This window comes from Eretmochelys imbricata, chromosome 5 (genome assembly GCF_965152235.1).
Source record: "Eretmochelys imbricata isolate rEreImb1 chromosome 5, rEreImb1.hap1, whole genome shotgun sequence".
Lineage (NCBI taxonomy): Eukaryota > Metazoa > Chordata > Testudines > Cheloniidae > Eretmochelys > Eretmochelys imbricata.
In genome coordinates, this window is record NC_135576.1 from 53,211,717 (window position 1) to 53,234,501 (window position 22,785).

General features: G+C 42.8%; 1 protein-coding gene across 1 annotated transcript in view; it reads left to right on the top strand.

Moving 5' to 3' along the window:
- The window catches only part of LOC144264567 (versican core protein-like), a 122,950-nt gene that overhangs the window by 22,301 nt on the left and 77,864 nt on the right, over nucleotides 1-22,785 (top strand). Inside the window, exons 3-5 of the mRNA XM_077816326.1 lie at nucleotides 983-1,157; nucleotides 1,282-1,409; nucleotides 14,610-14,903. Of these exons, the coding sequence (XP_077672452.1) occupies nucleotides 983-1,157; nucleotides 1,282-1,409; nucleotides 14,610-14,903 (597 nt within the window). The remainder of the gene's footprint in view (nucleotides 1-982; nucleotides 1,158-1,281; nucleotides 1,410-14,609; nucleotides 14,904-22,785) is intronic.

Consider the following 22,785-nt stretch of genomic DNA (forward strand, 5'->3'; position numbering starts at 1 on the left):
TGAGAATTAGCAATTCTCCAGTCATAGGGTGTGACCCCCAAATTTACAGATTAATTAAAAATCCTTGCTATTGGACTTGTGATTAGTGAGGTTCTACTATATAGTATTTTTCAAAGATGATCATGCAGCATCCGTTGTTGTTTAACTTTAAAATCATGGCAATAGGGGACGAATGATCTTGAACAGTAATAAAAAAATGATTTCTGCCCATTGAATGTTAGTACACTTTTTCAGTCATAAGAACATAAGAATTGACATACTGGGTTAGACCATTGGTCCCTCTAGCCTAGTATCCGGTCTTCTGACAGTGGTGCCAGATGCTTCGGGAGGCAATGAACAGAACAGGGCAATTTATCCATTAGTTATGCTTTTAGATATGCGTGTGCAGCTGCTGCTGCTGTCAGTGGGATTTGCACTTGTATTGAGAACAGAGTGGCCCCTAACTAGAACAAAACTTTTTTTAATGCTCTGAAGTTTTTTATTTTTTTTATTTCTAAATTCTGCCAATTGCCATAATCAGGAATCCCCAAATACAAGAAAGGTTTATGTAGCCTGTAATATTTTTAGTACATAAAAGAAAATATAATTGTATAGAATATAAAAAGTGGCCAGTCTTCAGATGTTTATAAATAGTATTACTATATTTGTAACTAATCTGGGCTGCAGAGACTGACACCATGTAGAGATCAACTCAGGGACCTTCTTCACCAAAATCACAGGTTTCTACCACTTGAGCTAAAAGAATTTCTCCAAGTCTGAGTAGTAGCAGGCTGTTATCTAGTCACTAGTGGCAGTCACTAGAAGGAGGCATGATCATACTTACCACGGAATATCTTGTAACAGCATGTTATTATTATTGTACATGGAGGGAGTCACCTTATTTTTTTTTAATTATTGTTGTATCAGGATAACGTTACTGTATAATGAATATAGCAAATGTGATGCAACTTGTGTCACTACCATGCGTTTGTTGTCTTTGTAGGTGTTGTGTTTCACTATCGTGCTGCAACTAGTAGATATACCCTGGATTTTCAGCATGCTCAGCAGTCTTGTCTGGACAATGGTGCTGTCATAGCAAACCCTGATCAGCTGAAAGCTGCATATGAAGATGGATTTGAGCAATGCGATGCTGGTTGGTTGTCTGATCAAACTGTTAGGTGAGTTGTTCAAATTGCCTCTTGAGAGTATTTCCCCAAATTAATAGGCTTGATCTGTTCATACTTAAAATGCAATAAAATGTTAACGAACTGTAACAATAAATATTAACTTACTGTATTCCAGATATCCAATCAGGCAACCCAGAGTTGGCTGCTATGGAGATAAAATGGGAAAGGAAGGAGTTAGAACATACGGATTCCGTCTTCCCAATGAAACTTATGATGTATATTGCTACGTGGATCACCTGGAAGGTAAGATAGTCCCACGTTTATGTTCAAAAGCTAAAATAATTGGAGAATCTAACATGGCAAGACAGTAAAATAAGAATTTTTTTATAAAAACCATCCTAGTCATTTTGCATATGAAAAAGAATGGTTGGATGAAACGAACCTATAGTTTGTGGGATAGCAGGCCTTAATTAAAGGAGACCGTGGAGGTGGTGGTTCACAAATGGGTATTCAGGTTTGGAGCTTCTATAGTTAGTGACAGTAGTCAATGTAAACCTGCTATTGGAACATGTCCTCACATTTTTAGAGTGTTAAAAAAAGAAAGATACTTCAAGAAATGTTTGTAACATTTGGAGGTACTGCAGAGAACTAAAGATGCATCTAGTTTATGTACTAACTATATTATGGTTCCTAAAGTATACAGCTAAGGTGCTTACCTATCGGTGACTCCAGAATTACATAGATATTAAATGACAATCCAAGCTTAATACTGAATTTTGGAAATAAAAGGCTTTCACAGTATAACATAGTTCTGGTGAGACATGTGCAACATGTTTAGTAGAACTGTCTGTGATACCACAATATGACATCAATTCACGTGAAATTTGTCTGTGGAAGGCCTCCCACTACAATGCAACAGTTGTGGGTCTGTTGTGTGGGGGATGGGCAATGATGAAAGGTGAAAACCAAGGGACTGAACCCCAGTCTATAGCAAAGTTAGATGCTGTGCCAGCTCTATGAAGATCAAAACAGCAAGGATTTGGAGGATTCGAGATTTGAGGGTACAATGGCCACACATTCCCACATCATGTTGTGATCCCTGCATGCCCTCACTTCAGCCTATAGGGCTAGTGCAGCAGCTATAGTTAGCATAGCTAACTACCCTACACTTCTCTAGTGGGATTGGGGGTGTATTCTAGATATTTTCATGCTTAGAGACTATACTAATTGATTCAATATAAACACTTAAGATATAAAGATAGATTCTCTCCCCACTCTCTCCAGCTCCGTGTAGACTTATACTCAGCCTTTGTGCTGTGAATTTTACCCTATATGCAGAAGTCCACAGTAACGAGACATACAGCTGTCATGTTTCAATGCACTGAAACAGTATGAGACTTTCACTTTGTTTCCCTGTGAGTAGAGTTTCATTCAACTAGGTTTCTACTCTTCCATCGTAACGCATTTTACCAATTCCAAACTATAAGTTTTATGGACAAGTTCCTCAGCTAATATAAATTAGTATAGCTCTGTCGAAGTCCGTGGAGCATTGAACCAGCTGAACCATATGTGTCTTCAAATATTTAAATAAAGGAATAATAATTTCATGATAGATTGTAAGGTTTTGATTGTTTTATTTTATATTTCAGTTATTGTCTAAAATTCTCTTTCTGTTCTGAAAATCTAGAAGGATAAAGACTTTGATCCTGCACCCACTGCAGTCAATGGGAGTTTTGCCATGAACAGTAGATGCAGGGTCAGGTCCAAAATAGCTCCCAGAAGAGAACTATGAAAATGGTTCCCCATCTTTTACTGTTATATTATCTGTTCAGAATATCACAGTCACTCCCTGGTGATGAGAGACAGTTATTGCTTTAAATAAAGCACCACTAATGTGAGTTTAGTGCATACATCTTTGAAAGGCAAAGATGAAGTACACATGGCAGTAGTGCAGATTTTCTGAAATTAAAAAAAAAAAAGGAAGTGCTCATGAAAGATGCTCGATTGAGGGTAGCATATTAATGGGGGGAGTTTTATCATTGATTTCAGTGGGAGCAGATTTAGGCCAACACTGGACACTGAAAAGTCCAACCTAAAGTCCTCCAGTTAGCCACATAGCAGATAACAGTAGCAATGTCAATGGGCCGTCATCCTAATCTGGAGAGACCACTGCTAGGGGTGAGATAGTAGCTCAGTCTCTGTGGCCCATTCAATCCTTGCTCTCTGTAACAGGGGACTTGGCACTTTATGGGCTAGAGGTCTGTGGTTAGCCAACCCTGATTTCTAATGAGGCACACCTGAGCAAGGATCACCTGATTCTCCTATAAAGAGCAGCAGGAAACTGCAGAGTGAGAGTTCTCAGAGTGTTCTCAGGGAGAACAGAACGGATTATTGAGGCTGATGGGTGAGAGTAGGCTCCAGCAGAGGCACCTGGGGTTTGCGGAGTGAGACTACAGGCAGGAAAAGCATAGGAGTGACCTGATAGGGATGTAACGAGGTGGACTTGAGGAAAGACTGGAAAACTTTATTTTGAATGTTTGTTAATTTAACAAATCAGAACCTGAGAAGCGTGTGAATGGACAAAAGTGTCTATGAATCATGGAGAAAGCCCCTTGAAGGGGGAAACTGAGGCAGGGGCTGTTGGCTCAGGAGGCATCCTCCTGGTGACAGTCTCTGTGCTGAGATTGCCAAGAAGAATGCCAGCTAGTGCCAATCCTTTTTGTGGTGAGGACATTTTTTCTTTAGGAATTGGACTGAGACCATATATAAGTCATCAAACAACAGTCACATCTTACTCATTATTTGAAATGGGCTAAATCTGAACAAGTGAAAGCATTCAATACCCCATTGCCACCCCCACCCCACCCCAAGGTAACATTAACAGCCCCTTGTTGCATAGATATCTCTGCTTTTTTTCTTGTAAAATATAAACATTAACATAGTATTGTTTCTGGGACAGCTCTTCAGTTTGTGTAAATCAGCACAGTTCCATCAAAGCCAGCTGAGAATCTGGCCCTATGTTTTTAACATATTTAATAAGAAGTATAGGATTTGAGTGTGGCTAGATTAACTGTCGAGGAGTACCATTGCTTACGGAATTTCCTAACTTCTGAGGGCTTGATTTCTCAACCTAAATAATGCATTAATGCTATTTTTTGGCTTGTGGACAAATGATAGTGAGCAGGTGGTAGCACCCACTGTACGTAAGGGTTGCAAAATAGTTTCCATTATAGTCTTGATAGATTTCAAGCCCAGAAGGTATCATTATGATCATATAGCCTGAGATCCTTCTACTTTTGTATGGGCTAAAGTTTTCAATGGAATGGGAATGTCCAGGCTCAGAAAAAGATAAGAGAAAAATCTACTCTAGGACCTGAGTATGGATATATGGCATCAGTATTATATACTGCCATGCAATAGGCCCATCTACAGAGGAAACCAGATGCAAGAAGATATAGAAGGTGAGCCTGCTACACCTTGGAATGGCAATTTGTCATACCCTTACCAGCAGGTCCCTAGAAATTTAGCAAGATAGTGGGCTCTTTACCTTTTCACGTAAGGGTTAAAGAACCATGATAGTGCTCTGCTTCTACAAAAATGGTTGCTAGAAGGACAAAAGGTGATTTCAGGAAACTACATAGCACAAAAGAGAATAAACTAGTGGAACCATTTGCCCATGGAGAATTTGATAAACTGAAGACACAAGTAATTTATGTGTACAGTAAACACTGCATAAAAGGACATTGTATGTTTTGTTTGCTGCATAAATAACACATGAATTCCATGGAAGCAGGCCATAGCTTTTAGGATTTGAAGCCACATAATGTTTATTATTGCCCTGTTCATTTCGGGCGTGATTCCGCAACAGGATGACAGAGCTTCTCTTCTGAGGTGCTGAGCACCCTCAACTGCCGTTAAAGACAAAGGGAATGGAGGGTAATCAGTACCTCACAGAACTGGGCTCATACAAGATATTTTCCATCTTAATTATGATTTGGAACCAAGAACAGGCAAGTATTATTCTAAGATGTTGATTAAGGGTCAGATCTGCTAGCCTTATTCACATTGAATAGTACCTTACTTCTGTAAGGATTTCTGTGTCTAGAACCTGGGGTTAGAGGGTCTTGGCTGACTGATACCTCTATGTTGCCACTGGGGAATGAGGCAAAGCAACACCCAACAGTTACTGGAGGGTTGGGCACTTCAGGAAGTACTGCCTGAAGAGGCCAGTGCAATGGAACCCTGCAGCCCCCTGATTAACCCACACCAACTTTTTAAACCAGGAAGCTGGTCCAGGAAGCCTCTGAGCCACAATGCAGACTTTGGCTTGCTACAGCCTCAGACCTCATATTTTGTCCCGTCTTGCTCCTGACTCTTGCCTTCGAACCTGGCCTTCCTTGACTCTGATGCCCATTTTCTGATGACTTGGTAGCTAGTCTAGACTCCTGCTTTTGACCCCGACCCAGCAGACATTACTGGTCCAGCTGCCTTTGTCCTGGCCATTACAACTCCATGAGTAGTATTATTGAAGTCAATGGGACTACTCCCAGAGTAAGGAGCTGCTTGAGTAAGGGTATCAGAATCTAGCCCATAATAAAGATGCTCATCTTGGAAATGTTTGCTCAATAGTTGGGAGCCTTGTGTCAGGGGCAATGTTAGACCAGATGGCCTTCAAAGAGCATGGAAATATTTGCAATAGACTTTAGCTGAAATATGTACTGAATTCACATTATTTATTTGGTTAGTTACAGACAAAGATGTGTGTGAGCAAGCAGCATTTCAGCTTTCTTCTTTCTTCCTTTCTGGCTTTATAAAATTACATTGCCTGAGACATGAATTTCTAGATGCAATACAAACAATTAACCTAAATTAAAACCAGCCATCTAGGCTAAATCTTAGCATTTTCTTGTTCAGAGCAAAGCCATTGAGATTAAAGGCTGTGCATAATTATGAGTAAAATATTTTGAATTTTGTTAAAAAAACCTGGGGGAATTATTATGTAGGTTTAAAACTTCAGAACTATAATGATAAAAAAGAGATTGGAAACAGTTTTTCATTAAACTAGGCATGGGCATGGTGACTTATAATAGGCTGATTTAAACTTTTTATAGTTCATTTCCTCTCATTATGTGAGATTTTGAATACGTTTATTAATAAACCAGTGCTTACAGTTAAAGGTCTCATAAATGGGCTATTAATTTAGGGGAATCTATTCTAAAGACCTCACTGCCTGCTTAACTTCACTTCCATCTGAAACAAGTGTCCAACTGGTGATATTACAATGCCTGTTGATTTGAAATGAATGATTAGAAAATAATACGTATGAATTTGAAATTTGGGTAGTGCCAGTGAAGTCTAAGTGAAGTCCCTTCACCAACACCTGCTGATGAAGTGGAGGGGTAGGGGATGAGGTCCACTGGCCAAAGCCATATAGGAGCCATGTATGTGTAACATGCAAACAAGGAGTTGTGCTAGGAAAGTATTTTTGGGGTGGAGGTTGGGAAGATTCCAGAAACCCCTTTCCTGTGACACACCCCTTTTTTTCTCACTTGGTGTAGGAAACCAATAGAAAACCAGATGGCCTTTCAACATTTTCCATTCAGTCTCATATAGTTCTTGCTGTTGTCATTGAAATTTGTGTAAGAATAAAAAGGAACATCCTTTCAGAATAAACCCTCATGCTTAGGGTATTTTTTTGAGGACTCAAGCCCTCCTCCAAAGCCCATCCAAGTCAATAGCACTCTTTCTATTGATTTCTATAGGCTTTTTAGGGTTGCCAGGTGTCCAGTTTTTGACTAGAAAGTCCGGTCGAAAGGGGAACCTGACAGTGTCCAGTCAGTACTACTGACTGAACCCCAAAGTCTGGTTAGTGTGGATAGGAGAGGCATGGAGGAGGCAGATCATCACCCATACCAGTCCCTACACAGCTGGGGCCACATCCTGCCTGCACTGAGCAGCTGCAACTCCCAGTCCCGGCACTGCAGGCGAGTCCCTCCTGATCTGAGCAGAGGGGAGCGGGTGGTGGGGGGAGCAGAGATGGAAGAGCAGCAAGCGACGACGGGGGGGGAGGGGGGAGAGGAAGAGGAGTGAATGACAGGGCGAGATCTTGGGGGAAGAGATAGGGCCTTAGGAGTGGGACCTCAGGGTGAAAGGGCAGGGGTGGGGCTTTGTGGGGGAAGAGGCAGGGCAGGGAAGGTTCTGGCACTTCTTCTGGAGTGCCCAGTATTTAAATATTACAAAGCTGGCAACTGATCAGACCCTAATCCCCCTCCTGTGGGTAAGGCACACATGAAAGAGATTTGCCTGAAAAGCTGATGGAGGGTTCAAAATTCATTTGGCCCCTATCAACAAATAAGAACCAGTAAAACTGGTGCTGGGTCACAGCTGCTACTTATGAGTTTAATGAGGTGTAGCTCACCTTAGCATTTGGGGGCAGGCCTGTGGAAAACATGGCTCCTCCCAGCACCTCCAAATGTCATAAATCCCTGATTAGCACTATCACATCACTTTGCACAGAATAGGACTAAGAGCTTTGGGGAAGGTTAACAAGATAATATTTTGATGCCTGACTTCTATTGATATGAATGGACTTCCGACCTCAGTGAGCCTGCACGTGGCTGAACTTGCCCAATATGTGAGCTGAGCCCAGACAGAGACAGTATTTGTGAGAGCTGGCTGCAGGCCATCCACTTACAGCAGCTGGAGGAGAAGCAGCCCTGGAGTTGCTTCCTGCAGCAGCAGGGGAGATGTCATTTTGTTTCTCTCAGCCCAAAAGCTTGATAGTGACCAAAGCCCCAGCTATACAATGGAGAGACTGAGCCCCAAGACTCCACTATACCTGTAAGGACTAGCTGCCAGCTAAGCCAATAGACTCCCCCACCCAGTTCCAGGAGCCATGGTGGTCAGGGCTTGAGGCTACCAGGGACCTCCTTCACCTGAATGGGAGAGCTGTTGGGCTTCCCAGTGTTGGGGTAGCCAACCTACACCCAGTAAGCCAGGCCTATATCCAGTAAGGGACCCTAGACCTTCACAGTGAGCTCTAGTTCCACAAACAGCTAAAGCCTGTGGGGAGACTTTGAAGCATTTTTGTTGTTTTTACCTGATTAGCTGATATTTAGTGTTTATTAGTGTGGGATTAGCTGGTTACTTATTTAATATCCCAACTTCCCTTACCTGTTCCCTTTCCCTGCTTTTAATTTATCCCTGTCCTGTCAAGGGATAAAATGTTTTTTTATCCTTCTCTTTTGGCCCTTGATTTCCTGTATATATAATAATGTCCTAGAGGTCATTGAGCTGTCTATTAGTTTATGCACCCAAGCACTAGGCCGAAGCAGTGAACACAAACAACCCCTTGGTCCAAAGGTTGGTCGCTGAGCCTTCGAGGAGGGCAGAATAAGGAGCTCTACCACTCTTGGTAGAGCAGAGGTGCCCCCAGAAGGGGCTGTGACAGATAAGACAAACACAGGCATATCTTTCTTGAGACTATAGTATTCACCTCATGAATGTTCTCTGTACAGGTTATAGGTATCTCTGTTGGCTAGGGATTGTATTCTATGCCATGGGGGAGGGCTATTGCAGCACCTCCAGGAACTAAAAACAGTGGTGGGTAATTACGGCAAACCCTGGGAACAGTAAACAGGTCAAGAGATGCTTGCCTCCTAGCTCCCCATCTAGCTTGCCACCCCCTGAGGGGGTTTGGATATACTGATTCTGGCTGGGTTCAAGAGCCCCAGAAGACAAAGGAAGAGCTTGGGTAAAGGGCCAGCTTGAACTGACAGAGAGATCTTCATTTTGATAAAAAAAGATGACATGCCTTTTGTCCTGCCGAAGGGTTGGAAGGACTGGAACCTGCCAGGGACTCCCTAGGAGTGAGGGAGGGGGAGGCACTGGTAAGCTTAAATCTGCATTAGACCCTGTTATGGTTTTATATGCTTTCTCTGTAAAGCTTTTGTCCTAAAATCATGTACTTTGCTGTGGGCAGAGAACCTCTTTCTTCCACCTTTGGAAAAGCTGTTTGGTTACTGGCAACTGCTGGCATAGCCTTTGGAGCGGAAGCAAAGCACAGGGGCTGGAGAGTAGTCAGACCGGCTGGGATAAACACAGTGAAGTGCAAAGAAGCTGTGAGTCTAAACCCTTGGTCAGAAAGAAAAGAGTCACAAGTCTCTGCCCAGAGAGAGGTGACAGCTAGAGCTCTGAGACCCAAGAGGGAATTCCTTGAGCAGACCATGAAGGGGAATCAGAGGTGCAGTTACCCCCAAACTGTGACAGAGCTACATAGGGGGAAAGGATAGAATTTAAAAAAATGAAATCTGAGGTTGCCCTTAGCATTTCTAGTTTTCCCACAGTGGTTGGTGCTGGAGAGGGAATGGACACTGACATCATGGGTCCCAGATGCTGGCTCTGATGGTTGAGATTCACTGCCCCATACCTAACCTCTTCCATGAGGGGCTTTGGACTACTGAGTCCGTGCTGTGTGAGGACTCTCTGGATGTGGTTCTGGCCCACCCTTATTTTCATACTTGCTTTTATAGCATATGGTTCATGAAACTCACTTACTCTCCTGACTCAGTGAGACTTCTTCTAGTGAGGGTGAATAAGTGAATTAAACCTCAGTGGAATGAAATTTGTTCCAAATCCATCTGATAAGCCTGTAGATCCAAAACTTTTTGGCATAGCAGTGGTAGTGAATCAGCCTTTGTCTGCAACAAAAAGCTTGGCTTCCCCATCTAGCTTGTTGTATTTGACAGCAAAAGAAAGAAGCTTTGGTCAGGTGTTTTTTAAAACTAAGCAATGCGAATACTCACAACAGGAAAATCCCGGAGATTCTTTGTATTCTCTAACTGCTGAGGGTAGGGAATCAACTTGAGACATGATCTGAGAAAGGGGCCAAGAATAATACATGTTGCATTATTGTCTGTAATCAAAATATTGTCATGGTTTCCATTTCGCCCTTGCTATTGCAGAGCATGGTCAGAGCTAGTTTTTCCTCCCACTTCTGCTGCAGGCCTTGGGTTTGCCTTAATAATTTTGCTGAGTTACCTCTCAGCATGAACTCCAGCTATCAAAACATTACAGATCACAGTTAACTTCTTGGCATTTTTTTCAAGAAGAAAAGTTGATTCTTCATGGCTTTGGAGATGGGGGCTATGTCATCCACTCGCCTGCCAAACGAGTTTTCTGTGAGTGTGAAAAAAGTGCACTCCTAATGTTTTGGTTGGGAAACCTTGGAGTTTCCAGACAGCATAATTAAGCAGCTCACGATGTGTGATGGCAGTAATCCCTCTGCTAAGTATGAGACTTAACGCCCCCATGCACAAGGGAGGAGTTATTTTGAGAGAATACACCGCTAGTTAAATATATTTTATTAGTTTCATCAGCAACTTTTAAAGCTTCTTTGAGGAAGTCTGTAAGGGCCAAATTCTTCTTTCTGTTTGGTAGGTCAGAGGGGATAAGTGCCAACAGCAGCCAAATTTGACCAGTAGCAGTGGAAGCCAGGACTGGCACCTAAGTGAACTCTGTTTCCCAAATCACATTGATGGCCTCTCTGCCAATTTTGAAATAGGAGATGGGGTGCAGAGCCTGAGCACATCTGCTCTATGTAGCATCATTTCCTAGCACAGTCTTGGGATTTCCATATGAAATCCCTAGAGGAGTTAAATGAGTTTATTTTCAGCATTAACTCTTACTCCTCACATTTACCTCTCCTGTGCTAAGGGAATAGTATGTGGAGAAGACACAAGTGGGGAGCATCATGTATAAGTTGTGCTACGATGAAAGGAAGGACCAGGGATACAATGAAGTGAGATTGGCTCTTTCTTCAGATACCCCAAGATACGAAGGATTTCCCCATTGTAATTGGGACATATGTAGAGGGTGGAGTGGTGGTGGGGTGCAGAGAGCACAAGTAAGTCCTTCCCTCCCATCCCTTCCCCTAGAGTACATGCACAAGAAACTCCAATAATTTGTCAGCCAGCTGAGAAAAGAGGATACCAATTAATTTTGTCCTCTGGACTAACTACACCAACATGTTTGACTAGGGGTAGCAGCATGCCCCCTGTGTTCCCCAGCATTTGTCTATAGGGCAATAATGAGGGAGTATATGGCTCACTACTTCCTATTGGAGTAGTAAGAGCCACTACAGAGCCATGTCTTCATCAACCACCATTTGGGCAAAGAACCTCTTTCCTCCTCTTCCGGAAGTAGTTGGTTCTTACAGCCATTAATGAGCTCTAAAACTTCTTTTAAATTAAAGTGAGAACCAAGGAACTGGACGACAGACACTGGTTTTACTCAGCCCCATGCACATATTATAATTCTCTTTCTCGTTTAAGTCTCAGAAATCAGGTATGTTTGGTACTAGTGTAAGTCAGATCAGTACCTCTGGACTACCTGATAATTGGCTTGGAAATATTTCTCCTATGTGCCCAGTGGACGGAGGAAACTTTTTTTTGTTTTGGAAAACTGCAGGGGAACTTTTAAAAGTTTTCAGATTTTATAACCAGACTCATCTACAGGTTTGAGAGTTTTGCTTGATTTTGGTTTTATATTTGGTCGTGATGGTTATTACACTGTTGTAAATGCAGGTCCAATTAACACTGACACATAGACTTGTAGTTTCTTTTCATATTGGACAGGCTGATTGCAGGCTAATTTCTGGTTGTGTCAATGTGTGGTTAATTGGAATTTGGTCTTGACAAATCTACTGGGGTATTTTTAAACTAGAGGTTTTGGATTCTAAGTATCTAATTTCTTGGCTTGAACAAATGCAAACTGCCATTATTTTAACATAGTTTTTTTTTTCACATTAGCATTCTTGAAATAAATTAATTTTTACACAATACACGATGGAATGACAAAAGTATTTTGCTGATTGCTTTGCCACCTTTTTGCATTCTTTGTGCCTTCAGCTCCAAAAAGCCCAATATCATGTCAAATAGGTGCTAATGGGCATAAAGCTGGACTCTCTTCGGGCAGATTGCCCCATTTTAGTTAGTTTACATTTTTCTTTAAATGCATTTTTTGTTTTCAGCATTTATGAATTTTTTGCTCATAAACTGAGCTTCAGACACAGATGGCATCTTTGTTACACCAGCAGAATTTAGGAAACAAACCAAATAACTTGGCCTCTGGTCTATCGTTAGACAGATTCAGTAGAAAGAAGGACACTCTACCCACCACTCAAATGTGCAGTATTATTAACTTTGCAAATGCGGGCAGATTGCAAGGGTTTCTTCCATATAAACAGCTCTTTGTGTGACACTGATGGATAGATTTTCAGCAGGGCATAGGCACAATATGAAAATTTGAAAAAGTGTTCCCACCGTTTTGCAGGTGTAAATCCAGTAACAAGAGGCAGAAGTATGCAGAATGGTATGCACGATTCAATGTGTGGGTGCAAAAATGTGGGCCCCAAGTTTCCACTATTTAAATCTGAAATTTCATGGTGTTGTAATTGTAGGGGTTCTGACCCAAAAAGGAGTTGGGGGATCACAAGGTTACTGTATGGGGATGGGGGAGGGTGGCATGGTGTGGTATTGCCACCCTTATTTCTGCACTGCTGCCTGCAGAGCTGCGCCCTAAGTCAGCAGCCGCCACTTCCCGGCTGCCCAGCTTAGAAGGCAGCAGCACAGAGGTAAAGGTGGCGTGGTATGGCGTTGAGACCCTTACATCTGCTCTGCTGCTGGCGGGGCACCACCTTCAGAGCTGGTCGCCCGGCCAACAGCTGCCGCTGTCTGGCCACTCAGCTCTGAAGGCAGCACAGAGCAATACCACCGTTCCCCCTAAAATAACCTTGTGACCCTCCTGCACTCCTTTTTGGGTCAGGATCCCCAATCTGGGAAACGTTGGTCTCCCCTGGGAAATCTGTATAGTATAGGGTAAAAGCACACAAAAGACAAGATTTCATGGTCCATGATGCATTTTTCATGGCTGTGAATTTGGTAGGGCCCTGCCTATAATAGTAAGCATACTCCCCTTGTGGTCTAAGGAGCTCAGAGAAGCATTTTGCCTCCTGATGCTACTCAGTGTGATACAATTCTGTGCTGTCCCTTACTCTGAACCATCCTTAGCAGGTCTAGTCTGACCCTTAATGGCTACAGTGATTTATCCCTAGGTTAGAATTTCCCTACAATTTATATAAGGAAACTCATGCCTGAAATTGATATTACAGCTGTAATAATAAATCACAATGCTTCTAAGAACAAGAAAAAAATTAGCCCACTGCCTGCTTTCACACTTGCATTCCTTTCAGGCCTAAACCAAGGGTAATATTGAGGTGACTGGACCTGCTCATGGTGATGCAGTCTCTCCATCTGTCTTTTGCTAGGTTATCTAGAGACAAATACATAGGTGAGACAGATCATATGTCTAATGTGGCTAAGCAGCTCTCCCCAGCAATAGGAACCTTTGTATTCTGGTCCACCGATGGGAGAAGATGGGAGAAAAATCAACTTCTCATAACAAGCATCTTGAGTTTACACTACTCTCTTTAACTGAACATTTTTTAACTTTATATTTCATTAGCTACAATCTTAAGGCTAGACAGAGGAAGGTGTCAAACATTGCACCATTCCCAGGATATGGGTTTTAAGTTCGTTATTATTTTGGTGGGTGAAGGAGCAGCTCTGATTCTAAAACAAAACTCCAAAAAAGATCATTCACAAAAGGGCTATTTACATTGGAACTGATTCTAAGACACAGGAATCATTTTGTTCAAACTCCATCAGTAATTTATAAGTGGAAAGGTGTTACTTGGAGATTAATATTCACTTGAAGCCAAAGTGCACAAGGGAGCTTCTGGACTAATTTGTCTATTTCAGCTAAAGTCTCAGATTCAGGGCATACCATAATGTGTCCAGTGCTGATTCTTTTTTTCTTTTCATTGGGCATGCTATCAGTAGTTGACCTGTAGAAGTATCACTCTGAAAATTGATTTAGAGCAGCCAGTAAAGAGCATTTGTATTCTTTGAGCCTTGAGAGAGATCCTAGTGATGACTAGAAGGGCCAAGTAAGAGGCCTGCAGATGTAAGAGAGTACATTTGCTTTCACTGAGAAAAATAAAAGCACTATCAAACCATGTTCCAGGTTCACTAAGTGCACTGAAGTCACAATGCCTATTTCAGCCCAGGGCTCAAGTAGAAGTCACATATGGTTTGGCTCCCCTGTGCCCTGCCTGCATGTTGAGGGGAGGAGTCTGTCTCCAACCCCTGCATAATTCCCTCACAAAAAGGTCACAGATTCAATCTCTGTACTGTGTGGTGAGTGGGTGAATTTTATGTGCATGTATATAGTGTGAATTTTGGGCAGATTTAGTTCTCTGGCCACAGAGCACATATGCAAAATTTGAAGGGAAAGGCCATGTTATAAATATCTTACAGGGGGAATGGGACTAAATTGAGTTGGTAATGAAAAGTGAGTCTCAACCTTAATAATGGAGAGGCAGTCGGAGCTGGAGTATCAAGAGGGAACTGTTTGGTAAAACTCACCATTGTTTTTATTCCTTAGGTGATGTGTTCCATGTGACACTGCCCAACAAGCTAACCTTTGAAGAAGCTAAGAAGCAGTGTGAGAAAAGAGATGCAGTTCTTGCTACAGTGGGCGACCTGCATGCTGCCTGGAGGAGTGGCTTTGACCAATGTGACTATGGCTGGCTAGCTGATGGCAGTGTGCGTTATCCTGTGTCTGTGGCCAGAATCCAGTGTGGAGGAGGTTTACTTGGGGTGAGAACCCTGTATCGCTATGAGAACCAAACAGGCTTCCCCTACCCACATAGCAAGTTTGATGCCTACTGCTTTCAGCGTAAGCTTTTTTTATTATGATTTTAAGCATGCATTTCGGTCACAAAAGGGTTTAACCTGCCATTTTGCTTGATTCCATTGCTTACAAAGCATGTATATTGTGACAAAAGCATTTCATTACTGTGGCTTTACAGAACAAACAAAGAAGCCAACCAGAAACAACTGTGTTAAAATAACATTAAGGACAAGGCAAGGAACTATAGAGAGAGGAAATGTTGAGATAAAGTTAATCTGTGTCCTGTTGTTCCTCAACAGTGTGGCAAACATTTTTCAACAGCCTCCCATGGTTTACTGGATTTCTTAGTGCTGTGGAATTGCAGGTGATGCAGTGCCTGGCAAAAGTGTGCCTGAGTTAAGGCATCAAGGCCTGATCTTGCAACCCATACTGACAGCGGTATTCCTTTTGATTGACATCAATGAAATCCTTATTTCCATGACTAGTCCCATTAAAGTTAAGGAGTAAGAAGTATTTGCATGAGTAAACATTGAAGTATTGGGCCTTTAATTCAGGACTTCTGGTTTCTTGGGGTCCTGTTCAGTGACAGTAAGTCACACCCACTCAGTGTGTCACTCTGTCTCCGTCTAGTGGAGGCTGAGACACATATAGAGGTTGATGGGCCTGCTACAGAGCTAGGTCCTTAGCTCAAACAGTAAAGGCTACATTTTATGATCCCAATATCCCAGTTCAGCCCTCGTGCCTGATGACACACCCAAGGGTGTGGCATAACATGACATGTTAACTGCTCTCAACTCTAAGTGAAGGTAGTGGGAGCTGAAGATGCTCAGCACATTGCTGTACTGGGTGCTCTTGTTTTTTGTATTTTTAAATAGTTTTTTTTCTACTGGTTGTGGGTCAGATCTTATAAAACTTTGCTCACAAAAATAGTCTCATTGACTTCAGAGGGACTACATGTATAAATAAAGACTATGTTCATGCAGGACTGGTGGCTTACTCATCTAGAGTTTGTCTTACAACTCAAGTGGGAGATGTCTCAGTGGGAGATGACTCAATATATTTGCAATTTGTTTGTTTATGATCATTTTAAAGTATAATGGGTGAAATTCACCCTATTGTGGAGGGACTGCAGAAGACTCTCCAATGGGTTGGAATAGTGGCTGTTCTGGGGAGGAGGTTGTTTGAATTGAAGGCTGGAAGCCTATCCTCAGTTAGAACATTGGATTTCACCTCCCCAGCCCAGTTGCTCTTCACTCACATAGAGTCTGGCTAGTGCGCATTAGGTGTATAGAGTGAATTTCACCCTATGAAAATATAATTTGTATTTTCCACTTTGTACTTTATCCTTTCAGGAAGTTTTTCTTAAAGCAAATTTTGACATACCCCGGGGCTTATAAATATCCTTCACAAGAATTTGCATGGGGTCATTGGGGTTTTTTCCTTTACTTTTGTGTATTTGCACAGAGGCTCAGACCATCTGATCGACTAGATTTAGACCTTACTCAGCACTCTCCTTACTCATAACTTGCTCAGGAAAATCTCCTACTGATCATTGAAGAGTTACAGCTTGTTCCTGCCAGACACTGAGCACCGAGGAGACCTGCGTGAAATTTGATAGTTGGATTGACCAAAACATTTTCTGAATTCATATTGAATTCACAACAATCGTTTTGATTAGGATTAAAAAAAAGAACGAGTTAAATTCATGGAGGATAGGCCCATCAATGGCTATTAGCCAGGATGGGCAGGCATAGTGTCCCTAGCCTCTGTTTGCCAGAAGCTGGGAGTGTGCGAAGGGGGAATGAATCATAGAATCATAGAATATCAGGGTTGGAAGGGACCCCTGAAGGTCATCTAGTCCAACCCCCTGCTCGAAGCAGGACCAATTCCCAGTTAAATCATCCCAGCCAGGGCTTTGTCAAGCCTGACCTTAAAAACCTCTAAGGAAGGAGATTCTACCACCTCCCTAGGTAACGCATTCCAGTGTTTCACCACCCTCTTAGTGAAAAAGTTTTTCCTAATATCCAATCTAAACCTCCCCCACTGCAACTTGAGACCATTACTCCTCGTTCTGTCATCTGCTACCATTGAGAACAGTCTAGAGCCATCCTCTTTGGAACCCCCTTTCAGGTAGTTGAAAGCAGCTATCAAATCCCCCCTCATTCTTCTCTTCTGCAGGCTAAACAATCCCAGCTCCCTCAGCCTCTCCTCATAAGTCATGTGTTCCAGACCCCTAATCATTTTTGTTGCCCTTCGCTGGACTCTCTCCAATTTATCCACATCCTTCTTGTAGTGTGGGGCCCAAAACTGGACACAGTACTCCAGATGAGGCCTCACCAATGTCAAATAGAGGGGAACGATCACGTCCCTCGATCTGCTCGCTATGCCCCTACTTATACATCCCAAAATGCCATTGGCCTTCTTGGCAACAAGGGCACACTGTTGACTCATATCCAGCTTCTCGTCCACTGTCACCCCTAGGTCCTTTTCCGCAGAACTGCTGCCTAGCCATTCGGTCCCTAGTCTGTAGCGGTGCATTGGATTCTTCCATCCTAAGTGCAGGACCCTGCACTTATCCTTATTGAACCTCATCAGATTTCTTTTGGCCCAATCCTCCAATTTGTCTAGGTCCTTCTGTATCCTGTCCCTCCTCTCCAGCGTATCTACCACTCCTCCCAGTTTAGTATCATCCGCAAATTTGCTGAGAGTGCAATCCACACCATCCTCCAGATCATTTATGAAGATATTGAACAAAACCGGCCCCAGGACCGACCCTTGGGGCACTCCACTTGATACCGGCTGCCAACTAGACATGGAGCCATTGATCACTACCCGTTGAGCCCGACAATCTAGCCAGCTTTCTACCCACCTAATAGTGCATTCATCCAGCCCATACTTCCTTAACATGCTGACAAGAATACTGTGGGAGACCGTGTCAAAATCTTTGCTAAAGTCAAGAAACAATACATCCACTGCTTTCCCTTCATCCACAGAACCAGTAATCTCATCATAAAAGGCGATTAGATTAGTCAGGCATGACCTTCCCTTGGTGAATCCATGCTGGCTGTTCCTGATCACTTTCCTTGTTGAATCACTTGATGGTTACCTGTTCTGTTTGTTCCCTTTGAAGCACCTGCCATTGGCCACTGTCAGAAGACAGGATACTGGGTTAGATGGACCTTTGGTCTCACCCACTATGGCTGTTCTTATGTTCGGAAGAAAAAGAAACCGCAAAAAAAACCAAACCAAACCAAAACAACCCTGAAAAAAATTGAAATGTTTCATTTCCACATTTTTAAATGAATAGTTTCAATTTTTCAATTCCAAATGACTTTTCATTTTGAAATTTACTTCAATTTTGTTAGTAAAATAGGAAAACATTTTTAAAAGCTCAAACGTGAAATGACATATTTTATTTCAGGTCAAACAAAATGTTTTATTTGATGCTAAACAAAAAGTTTCACTTTTCAGCTTTCCAAAAATTTCAAAATACTTTTTTTCAATTTTTTGAACGGCCAGTAAACTGAAAAAATCACATAGATCTACTTATGAGAGGGATTGGGTATCTTCAAGTCCCTTAGATCAGTGCTACTCAAAGTGGTGGTCTGCGGACCGGTGCCAGTCCACGAGCCATCGGCTGCCAGTCTGCGCGCACATTGGAAAAAAAAATTGCCAGTTCCCCACATCACATAGCTTGAGAAGCACTGCCTTAGATGTCAATGGAAGAGCATCCAGCTCCTCTGAGTTGGCACCTGGCAAGATCAGGCCCTTAATGAATACAGAATATGGCTCAAACACACTCACGTATTTGTTTCCATAAACAGAGAGGTAACTGGTGAACTCTGTGTCACCAGATTGTATGTAGCATTTGGTTTTATTTAGTACTAGTGCAATATTGAATGCAATTCAAAATGCTAGAGAATACTTTTTGAAGCAATTCACTATATTTCCATACCATATGAGTTTTGTTTATTGTTTTTCATGTAAAAGGGTTGAAGTTATACATTGTCTTTTTTTGGTTTGCAAATTAATAAAATCTTTACGTCTGTGAACATTGTCTGAAACACAAAAGCAAAGAAAAAAAACACAATGACCCCATGCAAATTCTTGTGAAGGATATTTATATTTACATGGCTCCTCAAGGACTGTGCACCTGTTTGCCTTTCTTCCCTCGAAGAGCTAGGATCCAGAAAGGAGGGAGGGGAAAGGAGGAGAAGCTAAGAACCTACCTAACCTCTGACTCCGCCTGCAAAACAAGGCCAGCATACTGGTGGCAGTGGTTGGCTCTGATGGAAAGTGAAACTGCTCACTCTTTGTGTACAAGAGTCAACATGAGAGAGATTGTGACATAGTTAACAATCTCTCTGTGGCTCTCCCTAAGGTGAGACAGCTCCACACTGCACTCAGGACTGTGGCTTAAATGTCACAGTCTAGCTCAGAGTGTCACATGAAAATGCAATGTACAGTCACTGTGAGGCTCCGTGTGATACCATAATCCCTGATCTGAAGCTCAGGCGCAACTGTTCCATATGAAACTGGTTAAGAGCACTCCTTTGCAGCAGTCACCACACAGCAATCTTGGTTTCTTAAACCCTTGCACAAAACCTCAGTAAAATGCTTAGTGCTCTGTCAGTATTTTCATAATGTATCTTGTTATATTTTCCCCCTAATACTTGAATCCTGACATTTAGGGGACTTGTGTTAATGGAAAGTAAGTTTAAATAATTGTTACATTCATTTATTAGATCACAGGCTGCTAATTGGAAACACACAGCATTCCTCTGTGGCAAAATCAAGCAGAGTTATCTAGGTAGCGCCAGGGCCTAAAGTCTGCAAAACAGATGTTTTTATCGTTGAAAGCAGTAATGTCACATTTTTACTGTGTCCCAGTAAACTTTCCTCTGCCTCATAGATTCGAAGGCCAAAAGAGACCATTGTGATCATCTAGTCCAGAGGTGGGCAAACTACGGCCCGCGGGCCACATCCGGCCCAAGGGACCCTCCTGCCTGGGCCTTGAGCTCCCGGCTGGTGATGCTAGCCCCCGACCCCTCCCCTGCTGTCCCCACTCCCCTGCAGCCTCAGCTCGCCATGCCGCCAGTGCTCTGGGTGGCGGGGCTGCAAGCTTCTGCCAGGCAGTGTGGCTGCCAGAGCCGCCGGCCTGCCCCAGTGCTCTAGACTGCACGGCAGTGTGGCTGGCTCCGGCCGGGCAGCGCGGCTGCCAGTCCTGGTGCTCTGAGCGGCAAGGTAAAGGGGTGGGGAGCGGGGGGTTGGATAAGGGGTAGGGAGTCCTGGGGGGCAGTCAGGGGACAGGGGACAGTTGGATAGGCATGGGAGTACCGGGGGAGGAGCGGTCTGTCAGGCGGCAGGGGTGTGGATAGGGGTTGGGGCAGTCGGGGGACAGGGAGCAGGGGGGTTTGGATGGGGGGTGGGGTCCTGGGGGGGCAGTTGGGGCAGGGGGTCCCGATCAGGGGACAAGGAGTGGGGGGGGGTTGGATGGGGCAAGGGTTCTGAGGGGGGCAGTCAGGGGGCAGGAAGTGGGGGGGATGAATAGGGGCAGGGGCCAGGCTGTTTGGGGAAGCACAGCCTTTCCTACCCGGCCCTCCATACAGTTTCGGAACCACGATGTGGCCCTCAGGCCAAAAAGTTTGCCCACCCCTGATCTAGTCTGACCTCCTATGGAACACAGGCCATAGAACTTCCCCTAAATAGTTCCTAGAGCAGATCATTTAGAAGAACATCCAATCCTGACTTAAAAATGGTCAGTAATGGAACTTGTTCCAAAGGTTAATTACCCTTACTGGTTAATTACCGTCAAAAAATTGTCTTTTTTCCGGCCAGAATTTGTCTAGCTTCAACTTCCAGCCATTGGATTGTGTTATACCTTTCTCTGTTAGAGTGAAGAGCCTTTTATTAAATATTTGTTTCCCATGTAGATACTTATAGACAATCAAGTCACCCTTAAAGCTTCTCTTTGATAAGCTAAGTAGACTGAGGTCCTTGAGTCTCTCACTATAAGGCATATGTTCTGGTCCTTTACCCATTCTCGTGGCTCTTCTCTGAACCCTCTCCAATTTATGAATATTCTTATTGAATACTGGGCACCAGAACTGGACATAATATTCTTGCAGCAGTTGCACCAGTGCCAAATCCAGAGGTAAAATAACTTCTCTACTCCTACTCCTAGTCGGGGAGAGGGAGAACTCAGTGGTTTGAGCATTGGCCTGCTAAACCCAGGGTTGTGAGTTCAATCCTTGAGGCGGCCATTTAGGGATCTGGGGCAAAAATTGGGGATTGGCCCTGCTTTGAGCAGGGGGTTGGACTAGATGACCTCCTGAGGTGGTCCCTTCCAACCCTCATATTCTATGATTTACTGCTGCTTCTATGATTCTACGATTTACTCAAGATTCCCCTGTCTATGCATCCAGAATCGCATTAGCTCTTTTGGCCACAGCATCACATTGCTGTGCTCATGTTCAGCTCCCTAATCTTTCTCATACTACTGCCTGAAAGCCAGTGATTTAACTTTTTGAATGTAATGCACATTATGCATTTGGTATGAAGTGAAATGGCAATGATTAAGGACCTCAGTTTACCACTTTCACTCATGCTGAATAATATCCTCTGTGTCTTTGAGTAGTACAATTGGAATATGTGGGACACATGTAAACATATGCTTCTCCGCTCCAGAGAGAGTGGCTGACTCTGGCCCTTGTGGAGCCAGCTAGTGGATTAGATTTTTCAAATGCTCCAAAGCAACAGATCTGTGCCAGAGTAGGCATCTGTCTTAATCATTATCAAAACAAACCTTGTATTTAAAAAAGGAGACACCTCTTCCTTCAGCCCAGCATGAAGTCTTTATTGTGATTCAAACTCTCCTTGGTGGAAATTCTATATATTGAATTTAATTTTGCAGTTAAAGTTAGAAGAAACCTCCAACCCACATTCTGAAGATTGCTAGCACAAAGCACAATTTATTAGCTTCAGATAAAATCATGAGCCAAGAAAAAAATCTATCTATAGTACAGTTAAGTTTAAGATTTTACTTAGTTTGCTTTCCAGTTGCAAAACCATACTGTACAAATAGTCTTGACTTTGGAAAGTGAAATGGGCTCAGACTAATAATTTGAGATGTGAAGTCTAAAGTCTTGTTTTTTAAAAATAAGAGACCATCACTTTGATCATGTATTTTTTTTTCTCTTCAGAAACCATATGGCTTATTATCTTTCATTTTCTTCTTGGTTGCTTACAGATGTGTCTGAAGTCTTCTTGAAGTTTAACCTCTATTAATTGGTTTATTGTGTTTATTTCCTACAGCTCATGTTTAGTCCCTTATTCTGCAAGGTACTTGAGATCATGCCTAAAGCATTGACTTTGACCATAGAGTTAGGCATGTACTCCAGGACGTTGCTGCATCAAGGCTATCATCAAAAAAGTCTTTTATCTGTTAAAAGCTAAGATTGCTTTTGGTGGGATAGGGAATGTTAAAAAAGAATTAATTAGAAAGCAAAATTTGCTGAACACTGATGCTCAGCTGCAGTGGAACAAAATATTATTTCAGCCAAAAGTGACTTCATTTCTAATGGATACCGGTTTTATGGCCACTCATTACAGAGAGGAAAAGGGTTTTTTTGTTTTCTTCTCTTAGGGTTTGATTGAAAATACACTGAAGTCTGTGGGGGTCTTTCCACTGACTTCATTAGGCTTTGTATCAGGCCCTTAATACTGCAGCAGCTAGAGAGTAAATCATGGACTACTTTTTTTATCAACTATTGATTGGAGTATGGAGGGGTTATTTTTTTTTATGACTCACTTCAAAAAGTGGACTTGATGAGCTTCTGCATGGGCATGTTTGCTGGGCGTGTTTCATAAGGTACTGATGTAGTAGTATAAGGCCCTAATTCATCTAGATACTTCAATGCTGTATGCC